The sequence below is a fragment of the Drosophila kikkawai genome, chromosome 2L (genome assembly GCF_030179895.1).
Source record: "Drosophila kikkawai strain 14028-0561.14 chromosome 2L, DkikHiC1v2, whole genome shotgun sequence".
In the NCBI taxonomy this organism is placed as follows: domain Eukaryota; kingdom Metazoa; phylum Arthropoda; class Insecta; order Diptera; family Drosophilidae; genus Drosophila; species Drosophila kikkawai.
This window is the reverse complement of record NC_091728.1, coordinates 13833704-13844177: the sequence shown is the minus strand read 5'-3', so window position 1 is coordinate 13844177 and position 10474 is coordinate 13833704. Positions and strand designations below refer to the sequence as shown.

General features: G+C 34.6%; 1 protein-coding gene across 6 annotated transcripts; it reads right to left on the bottom strand.

The window, feature by feature from the left end:
* Positions 1–1553: 1553 nt before the first annotated feature.
* LOC108074244 (uncharacterized) lies at positions 1554–6718 on the bottom strand. Of its 6 annotated transcripts, none has more exons than XR_011445604.1 (15): positions 6612–6718; positions 6397–6550; positions 5659–6329; positions 5444–5597; positions 4470–5375; positions 4256–4409; positions 3295–4188; positions 3214–3228; positions 3073–3087; positions 2967–2978; positions 2755–2899; positions 2164–2695; positions 1936–2080; positions 1787–1872; positions 1554–1715 (listed from the first exon to the last, which is right to left on the bottom strand). XR_011445604.1 is itself a non-coding variant. In XM_017166193.2 (9 exons), the coding sequence occupies exons 1-6, from the start codon at positions 3352–3354 to the stop codon at positions 2625–2627; spliced, it is 318 nt and encodes a 105-aa protein (XP_017021682.1). In that variant the 5' UTR covers positions 3355–3375; the 3' UTR covers positions 1554–1719; positions 1787–1872; positions 1936–2080; positions 2164–2624. The 6 variants fall into 6 exon arrangements, 1 of the variants encoding a protein (XP_017021682.1); XR_011445606.1 differs by having other exon boundaries at positions 1554–1704; XR_011445601.1 differs by having other exon boundaries at positions 1554–1719; positions 3295–4172.
* Between the last annotated feature and the right edge of the window lie 3756 nt (positions 6719–10474).

Below are 10474 nucleotides of genomic sequence, written 5' to 3'. Positions count from 1 at the left end.
GTCACAAATTTCAATTATCAACTGAATCAATGAATGGACTTTTCCGCGAAAATGCCAGAAGCCACTAAATTTGGGTTTTTGAAAATCAATTAGATATTTTTGTGTAAAGTTTAATTGCATTTTCCCAGGACTCCGATAAACCAAATTGTAATGGACAAGCACAGAGGGAGAGGGTGAGAAGGGAAGATTGTTTTCGACATGTTATTTGAACTTGGCAAATTAAAATTTATGACTTTGGTTTCAACGAGAAAGAGCATTATTCATGCGAGTCCAAAGAATGGGAAGCGAGGCGAGCAATTAGCCCTCGTTCCACAACTTGTGTGTGTGTGTGCTCCACGTCTCCTTTGCGCCTTTAAGTAGGCAACAATTAGGCCATAATTAAGGCAAATTGTGCAAAGCCAAAAGAGCATGGCACCGAGAGCTATTTTCAAATAAATGTCAAAGACTTGGTGAACTTGTTCATTAGTCACAGGGCTCTGCAGATCCAAAGTTAATCAGTTTTTGCAGAAAAATTTGAAAGAAATATCTAATTTGTGGGGTTACCAAGAGCTTTAATAGATTTTAATAATTTAATAATATTAAAATCGATATTGATGTGCTATGTAAAATGCAGGAAAAGAGAAAAAGAAAAGATTTTGTCTTAAATAATATAAAATACTAAGAAAGCAGTAGCTTTTAATCCCTACCATTCAATAAATATAAAGAAATAAATAATAAATATATTACGTTAAAATTTAATTACAAAATATAATCATATCTATTAAGTAATTCTCATTTAAACCTCACTTAAAATAAAGTTCATCTAAGAGTCGACTACTTTATATATTTGTTACCACAAACTATGCCGCATTTGGCAAATTAAATTAATGAAAATGCGACTCAGAGACGCGTTGGCCGCAAAAATGGCGAGCGGAAGGCGAACATTTTCGCGCCTCTAACGTCACCCTGAGTGTGTGTAGCTGATGTGTGTGTGTGTCTGTGTGCCTTGTGTGTATGCTGTGCGAGTGTCAGTTTATTTTAGAGGCGGCTCGACATTTTGCTCAACTTTGCGGCCTCCCGGGTGCCTTTTGTTTGGCAGCGTCAAGGCGGAAACGCTGCCGCTGAGATGGGGAAAGGTTGGAGAGGGGCTAAAACTATGCTGTAATTTTATTGTGTGGAAAATACTTCAGCATGTCGCATTCAGGCCGCACACATATGAATGTCTCGAGTGCACAAAAAAAACTTGTTGACCTTTATGACTTTTCCAAACAAAGTTTTTGCTTTCTATATATGTATATTTTCAGGGTTGAGTTCTTTGAATTAAATTTAATTACTGTAAGTGCGATGGGTTTGAGACCATTTTTTCTAAATATATTTCAAGACGATTTATACTTTAATGAATAAAATGTGGTCAAGATTTTTCATTACCTAAAAACATTTTCTTGCCAGCTTTTAGACACCTTTTTGTATAGATATTTAATCCCAAGAAGCTAATTAAACAACCAAAATTATTGTTTTTATCAACATTTTCAATTATATTAAAATTATTTACCCAAACGAGCTTACACTTTGCATTCAGGATATTTCAAATTTTGCTTTTTTTATTCAATTTAACAATCATGGGAAAGTAAAAGTTTTCTTGTGCCTTTGTGACTTCCGTTTCCGGTGTTAGAAAAAGCTCTGTAACTCAGCTTTGTGGTCAGGGGGAACTTTTGCGATGTCCACCTATAAATATCCTGGCTAAATAATATTAAATTGTTTTTATCCTTGGATAAAATGCTAAAATGATTTAAGTACAATCAAATACCTCTTGTAGACAGTCCTATTCCATTTGAACACCAATACATTTGTTTCTATTGCCAAGGCATGGTCCTTTGTTATTTAATTTGAATTCTTAAAAAAAGAAAATTAATTATTCAAAATTTCGATTAAAAATTGGAAATTACTCTTAATTACCTGGCCTACCGTGCTCAGTGGAAAAGCAATTAGCATTTTTCATATAGCACACATTTTTGAATTCAAATCTGCACGTTCCATTATTTCCACAAACAGGCTTATGGTTTAGTGCACAGTAGCTCAGACAGGTTTCAGTGCTGCTTACCTATAATTTTATTTAAATTTTATATTGCAAATATTTTAATTTGAATATTGCAGTTTAAAAATAAACGTATTTGTTAAAATTACCTCTTCAGATGACACACCAAAAATATACAAGCTAAGAAGCAGAAAAGCCAGGAGTTTCATTTTTATTGCTAAATTTACTTCAGACTAAGTTAGGTATTGATTTGCTTCGATATATATAGGTAGCTGATTATACCGGAAAATTGTTTTAGCCAGGGTTGAAGGCCCATTAACGCGAAAAATTTTATAATTATCTACACTTTACATTCAAGATAATCTACAATTTGCGTTGAATATCCAATTTAACAATCAAAGGAAACTAAAAGTCTTGTTGTGCCTTTGTGACTTCCGTTTCCGGTGTCAGAAAAAGCTCTGTAACTCAGCTTTGTGGTCAGTAGAAACTTTTGCGATTTTTATTTATAAACATCCTGTTTACATAAAATTCTGTGGCTTTTGAATTGCTTTTATCCTTGGTTAAATATGAAACCGATTCAAGTGCATTCAAATACCTATGGTAGACATTCCTATTTCAATTGATCATCAGTACATCTGTTTATCTTGTCCCAGCATTGTCCTTTGTTAATCAATTGGAATTCTTAAAAAAAAGTAATTATTAATAATTTCTAATAAAATTTTGAAATTACTCTTAATTACCTGGCCTATTGCGCCTACTGAAATAGCAATTTTTGTTTCTCATCCTGCACATATTGTGGAATTCATATGTGCAGATTCCATTATTTGCACAAACAGGGGTAAGGTATATTGAACAGAATCGATAACAGGTTTCAAGGAGGGTAAACTGTAAATTAATTTTTATGTTATATATATTTGAAATTATTTTAATTAGAATATTGCAGGTTAAATACCATTGGATCTCTCTGAAAAAAAGCAAAAAAATTGGTGAATTAATTATTTATATTAACGCATAGTTAAAATAAAATAAAAGAATTTCAAATATAGCAGTTTAAATACCGTTGTTGTCTTCATCTGTAAAAAAAAAATAAAAAATGTGGGAAATTAATTAATTATATTAAATTAACACAGATCATAATTTTTAAACTAACGCATAGTTAAAATTAAAAAAAAGAATTGTAAATATAGCAGTTTAACTACCGTTGTTGACTTTTTCTGTAAAGAATAAATATATTGAATTAATTAATCAACTTTTTTAAATAAACGTATAGTTCAAATTACCTCTTCAGTTGACACACCAAAAATGTACAAGCTAAGAAGCAGAAAAGCCAAGATTTTCATTTTTATAGCTAAATTCACATAAGACTAAGCTAAGTATTGATATGCTTCGATATTTATAGGTAGCTGATTATACCGGAAAATTGTTTTAATCAGGGTTGAAGGCCCATTAACGCGAAAAATATTATAATTATCTACACTTTACATTCAGGATATTCTACAATTTGAGTTGAATATCCAATTTGACCATCAAAGGAAAGTAAAAGTCTTGTTGTGACCTTGTGACTTCCTTTTCCGGTGTCAGAATAAGCTCTCCAACTCAGCTCTCTGGTCAATGGAAACTTTTGCGATTTCTACTTATAAATATCCTGTTTTCATAAAATCCTTTGCCAACATCCTTCCTTATCCGAACGCAGCTCGCTTTAAGACATTAACGGTTAAAGTGTCAATCAAAATGTGCCCCAGTTTCAGGCGGGCTAATAAAGGTTTATGGGGCGATATGAAGTGAGTCGAGGCGTTGAAGCTTTAAACCATATGGGGTTTTGGCCCAATAAAAGTTGGCTGACTGCGCACAGTGATTAGGGGCGGCCGCAGGAAGTTGTCCTTGGAACTCTAATTTGGCGGAAAGTTATCACTGTCTCATCCTAGTCTGCCTGTCTGTCTCAATTACCGTCTTGAAATGCGGGTCTCCCCACATAGGCTCGTCGGTTTCCTAAGATTGTATGTAAACATTTATGTCTGTGGCTGTTGAATTGCTTTTATTTTTGGTTAAAAAAGGAAACAGTTTTAAGTACAATCAGCCTCTGGAAGATGCGGGTGGTGGTGGCGTGACCGGGGGATTTAAACATCTTCTCAATGTCGGGTTAACGCATGGTCCTTTGCTAATAAATTTGAATACTTGAATAAAATTAAGAATTAATTATTTAAAATTTCTACTAAAAAATTCGAAATTACTCCAAATTACCTGGCAATTTGTGCTCTATGCAATGGCAATTTTTGTTACTCAGTACGCACATATTATAGAAATGAGAATAGCATATTCCATTATTTGCACAAACAGTGTTATTTGTTTTGTAACAGACTCTAAGACAGTAGTCAGTGTCTGGCTCAGGTTTATCCTGTAATGGATTAAATATATGATTAATTATATTAAAATTATATTAAATATGTATACCTACACACGCTTCACTCTTCACATAAAAGATATACAAGCTAAGAAGCAGAAAAGCCAGGAGCTTCATTTTTATTGCTAAATTTACTTCAGACTAAGATAGGTATTGATTTGCTTCGATATATATAGGGGGCTGATTATACCAGAAAATTGTTTTAGCCAGGGTTGAAGGCCCATTAACGCGAAAAATATTATAATTATCTACACTTTACATTCAGGATATTCTAAATTTTGCGTGGAATATCCAACTTGACAATCAAAGGAAAGTAAAAGTCTTGTTGTGACTTCCTTTTCCGGTGTCAGAATAAGCTCTCCAACTCAGCTCTCTGGTCAATGGAAACTTTGGCGATTTCTACTTATAAATATCCTGTTTTCATAAAATCCTTTGCCAACATCCTTTCTTATCCGAGTGCAGCTCGCTTTAAGACATTAACGGTTAAAGTGTCAATCAAAATGTGCCCCAGTTTCAGGCGGGCTAATAAAAGTTTATGGGGCGATATGAAGTGAGCCGAGGCGTTGAAGCTTTAAACCATATGGGGTTTGGCCCAATAAAAGTTGGCTGACTGCCCACAGTGATTAGGGGCGGCCGCAGGAAGTTGTCCTTGGAACTCTAATTTGGCGGAAAGTTATCACTGTCTCATACCAGTCTGCCTGTCTGTCTCAATTACCGTCTGGAAATGAGGGTCTCCCCACATAGGCTCGTCTGTTTCCTAAGATTGTATGTAAACATTTATGTCTGTGGCTGTTGAATTGCTTTAATTTTTGGTTAAAAAAAGAAACAGATTTAAGTACAATCACCCTCTGGAAGATTAGGGTGCCGGTGCCGTTTCCGGTGCTGGTGCCGGGGCCGGGGAATTTAAACATCTTCTCAATGTCGGGTTAACGCATGGTCCTTTGCTAATAAATTTGAATACTTGAATAAAATTAAGATTTAAATATTTAAAATTTCTACTAAGAAAATTCGAAATTACTCCAAATTACCTGGCCATTTTCTGGCTATGCTATAGCAATTTCTGTTATTCATCGTGCACCCATTTTTGAAATTAAAGTAGCATTTTCCATTATTTGCACAAATAGTGTCAGTGCGATTGAAACAGATTCTAAGACAGGGGTGACTGTCTGGGACATATTTATCCTGTAATGGATTAAATATATTGATTAAATAATTATGTTAAAATTATATTAAATATGGATACCTTTAGACACTCTTCACTCTTTACATAAAAGATATACAAGCTAAAAAGCAGAAATGCCAAGAGTTTCATTTTTATTGCTAAATTTACTTCAGACTAAGTTAGGTATTGATTTGCTGCGATATATATAGGGGGCTGATTATACCGGAAAATTGTTTAAGTCAGGGTTGAAGGCCCATTAACGCGAAAAATATTATAATTATCTACACTTTACATTCAAGATAATCTAAATTTTGCGTTTGAATATCAAATTTAACAATCAAAGGAAAGAGAAAGTAAAGTTGTGCCCTTGTGACTTGTGACTAAGCTCTGTAACGCAGCTCTCTGGTCAATGGAATTTTTTGCGATTTCTACTTATAAATATTCTGTTTTCAGGAAATACTTTTCCCACATCCTTCCTTATCCGAGTGCCCAGTTTCAGGAGGTGACATGAAGTGAGCCGAGGCGTTAGGCCCAATAAAAAAGTTGACTGACTGCGGTTTCCTAAGATTTTATGTAAACATTTATGTCTGTGGCTGTTGAATTGCTTTTATTTTTGGTAAAAAGAAGAAACAGATTTAAGTACAATCAGCCTCTGGAAGATGCGGCTGCCGGTGCCGTTTCCGGTGCCGGGGATTTAGTACATTTTTTCAATGTCGGGTTAACGCATAGTCCATTGCTAATAAATTTGAATACTTGAATAAAATAAAGAATTAATTATTTAAAATATCTACTAAAAAATTCGAAATTACTCTTAATTACCTGGCTTATTGTTCTCTACGCAATAGCAATTTCTGTTAGTCATCGTGCACCTATTTTTGAAATGGTAATAGCAAAGTCCATTATTTGCACAAACACGGTTAGTGTTATTGAAACAGTATCTCCGACAGTAGTCAGTGTCAGGGTCAGATTTATCCTGTAAAGAAATAAATATATTGATTAATTAATTATATTAAAATTATATTAAATTTGTCTACCTGTACACACTCTTCACTCTTTACATAAAAATAATACAAGCCAAGAAGCAGAAAAGCCAAGAGTTTCATTTTGTTAGCTACAGAAGACTAAGCTAAGTATTGATAGGCTCCGATATTGTATATATAGGGGTGATTATACCGGAAAATTATTTTAGTCAGGGTTGAAGGCTGAATAACGCGGAACCAACTAAACTTTAGCTTAATGTCCATGGGAACCATCAGAAAATTAACAGATAAATAATATAAAAATTGATATGACTAGTTTATTTTTAGGCAATAAAGTAAGGTATCTCATTTTAATCATATTAAGTGATTTTTTTATCACCAAAATATATATAAATAAATAAATTTCAGGTATAGATTCTTGTTTTGATTAGTATTGCCAAAATTCAATTCAAAGGTGCGACTTGTATTTATTTATTGTTACCTTAAAGTGTTCTTTATATTTATTTTAAAGATTTAATGTCTTACGTTTTCGTATTCGATTTATGTCACTTTTATTCACATTCTGTCATTCACATTTCACTTGAATTGGCTGAGGAGTCCAGGAAACTGAAAATACACACCATTTCTCCTTCACACTCACACTCCGAGGCTTGTCAAACTTTTGGCCAAGGCTGTCAGTTTTGGTCCATCGGGTCCTGTGGTCCTGCGGCGAATTTGCTGTCCTGTCTTGACCTGTATATGATTTTTGTGTTGGCCCTTTTCATTCGCTCTATATTTTTAGGTACTGCAGAGTAATCATTTTTATTGACATGTCGCCAGAAGTTCTAAGGTCTAGCGGGAATTAAAGTTTATCTTTATTTTTATATATACAAAATTTGAAACCTGAAATCCAGGATACTTGTGAAACTGCTGTACTATATTCCAATTATTTATTTCACTGGCTCTTTTCGTGTTATTTATTTATGCGCAGTCTGTTTGCTTTCAGCAAAAATTATGTTGCAGCTATATGAATATTGAATGGGGGGAATAACTTCTAGAAACAGTAAAAGTATACGAGTTAAAGTTAAAGTCAGCGATTCTTCTGGAATCCATCGGGGATTTCAAACAAAAGTTGGCAGCCAACAAGCAAAAGTATTTTTAACAATCGCCTCAATGAAAGTTTTTGCGGCAACAAATGCCTTGCAGGTAGGTCATTGTAACTGATTAATTCCCCAAAGGCTCTCGAAACTAACTTACTTTTGCAATTTCTTGGCCAAAAACTTAACAGAGCGCATAAATCTAGAAGACAACTTTAATGGTTGAGTTGTTTTACGCTTGAAATGGTTTGATTTTTGGTTAAGAATGACTATATAGTACCTATACTTTTTTATATTTTAAAAATATTTAAGCCAAGAAATCATAAGTTCCAGTTTCATTTATAAGAATTTTTGGGACAATCTGATCTCTGTTTCAGTTCAGTTTAAATCAAAAGAAAGTTCGTGGAGCTTAAGTAACCGATTTACTTTAAGTTAACTTAAGACTTTCAATTTATAATTTATATTTTACTAGTACAAATTAAGCGAAGTACTGAAGTGCAACCAAAATCGTTGCCAAAGCACCGTCAAAGTGGGCAATATAGCCAACTGAGGACGCATACACAACGAGGGGTGGCAGAGGAGAGCCCGATTTCCGTTGACCTCACATGGCTTTCGTCCTGTGTCAACAGTGGCATGCGGCATGCACCGTCGTCGTCGTCCTGCATTGCCAGGACTTTATGAGCCGCATGGCCTGTGGCCTGTGGCTTATTTCGGCCGCCTGCCTGCCTCATTTCTCCAGCATTTTGTCATATAGCTTGCTATTTTCCGCACGAAATTCAATAAAGAACTTAAAATTCCTGCTGCACTTCTGACCAAACATAACATTTTTCCGTTATTGGTCAGCTTCTTGCGCCAACGAAACGAAATGAAGTTTTTGCATCTAACGAAAAGTTTTTGTTGGCCAAAAGTTCCTCTGTTTGTCAACGGAAATTTATGATGTTTTAATTAAATGCTCCTCGCCAGCTTGCGGTGTGGACTCCCCCATGGTGTGTGGGCTTGGAAACATGGGCAATTATAATAATTGACTCCTTTCATGGTTTTTCGTTTTTTTATTTACCAGAACTCAACTCTGCTTGCTTTACAAACCGAACTTAAATTTCTGACCTCTACATGGGTTTTTCTATTTGTTTTCCAATCTTTTTCTTTCAGAACGTGTCTAAACTTCCAACTCTCATACGTAGGGTGAAAAATTTAGAATTCCATTATTTTGTAAAAGTTTTTCAGTCAAAAATTCAGGCACGTGCACTGTTTCGCCCAACGTCAAACAAGAACTTAAGTAATTAAATAATGCAGGCCAGAAATAGATAGCAGTGAAATAAAAACTTCAAAAAATAGGAGGAAAATGGTTGGGGAAAAGGTAGAGGAAAATAGAAAAAATAAGAAAATAGAAACAAAATAGAAAAATGTAATGTGACCACGAACGCGAACGCGTGAGCGTTGTTAACATAATTTATGAGCCACAAGCGCTGACTTTAAGTTTCTGCCAAAGCGAAAAATGTGCCGGAAAAATACTTGCTCGCAGAGAGAGAAAGAAAAACTGGGGGAAAGCCGTCCTCGTAATCAACAAAACAAGCTGAATATGTCGACACGCTGGGGGAATTTCAAATGGCAGGCGGCGGCAGAGCCTCGAAAAGAGCATGCCAAGTACAGAAATGCGACATAAATCTACTTTGCATATGAAGATGAATATGCTCGGCGATTTGAGTTATGTGCCGCACGTTACGCATACGCCATGTTGTCGGACAGATTGCTACAAAGTGGAAAAGTCCTTAGACCATACTCTCTCCCAATCGCTAACCCTTTAAAGGGGATATACACTAGAAAAGGCTCTGGCTTTAAGCCTGGCTTGCACTTGCGGTCTCACATGGCGTATACGTTATTTATTTGACCCACAAGCACCACGCACGCCGCACACATCAAAGCTTGGGAAGAGTTATAGAAATTTTCTACAAAAATAGCATTACCCAGGAAAAATAAATAATTTTCATTGATTTGAGTTCACGACTCTCCTCCGTTTTTACATAAATATTTATTTCTTTACGTGCATAAAAGGAAAATGAAATTGCGGGTAGAAGGGTTCATAAAAAAAAAACATCTTCAAAGTATCTTTTCGTGCCGCTTTCTCCCTGGGGGGTTTGCCTATGTGAAAAGGGTTTTTCTTTGGCCAATTTTTTGTTGAAAGCACAAAGGTATGGCATGGGTTTACATGTATACATACATAAGTATTAAATTATGAATTGACATTAAAGATGAAATTTTAATACTTTGTTAGGATATGTGAATGTGTTGGTTGTGTTGCTTACAGTTTTAGAGAATTTATTGTTTACTAAAAGAGTTTACTATTCATATCATATGACTCAATATAACTTTATTCTCTGGCCTTGGCTTCCTTCCTTCCTTTTTTGACCCTTTTGTCTTAACTTAAAGTAACTACTGCTAGGTTTATTTTTTGATTTAGCAAATATTTGTTTGGATTTTCAGTATTGTCGAATTGTTTATTAATTTATCTTAAAGGTTCTTCTTTAGAAAATGTAGCTGTTTAAATTTCTTTTACTCTTTTGTTCATTTTAAAGACAAGCATCTTATAATTTCTGCAACTTTTCCTTGTAATTTTGTAAATTGTATAACTTTTTTCTTTGTTTTCTTTGTTAAAGTCTTCATATGCAATTCTCCCCCTGCCTAAGGGGAAAACACGAAACAAATATGTTAAAAAAAAAACCTGTAAAATAGAGCTCCAGCTGCATTTCGCCACAAATCCCATAAATCCCTTTTGTTTCACTTTTGTTTTGCTTTTTTTCAGTCCTCAATGGGAAAAGCATTTTTTGGGTTTGGTTTTGGTTA

Bases quoted from the DNA above. Each gene is read 5' to 3' on its own strand.
- LOC108074244 (XM_017166193.2), bottom strand. From the start codon at position 3,354: ATGAAAATCTTGGCTTTTCTGCTTCTTAGCTTGTACATTTTTGGTGTG. The intron at 2,696-2,754 runs GTAATTAAGAGT...CTTTTTTTTAAG, and splicing joins CAGTAGGCGCAATAGGCCAG to AATTCCAATTGATTAACAAA.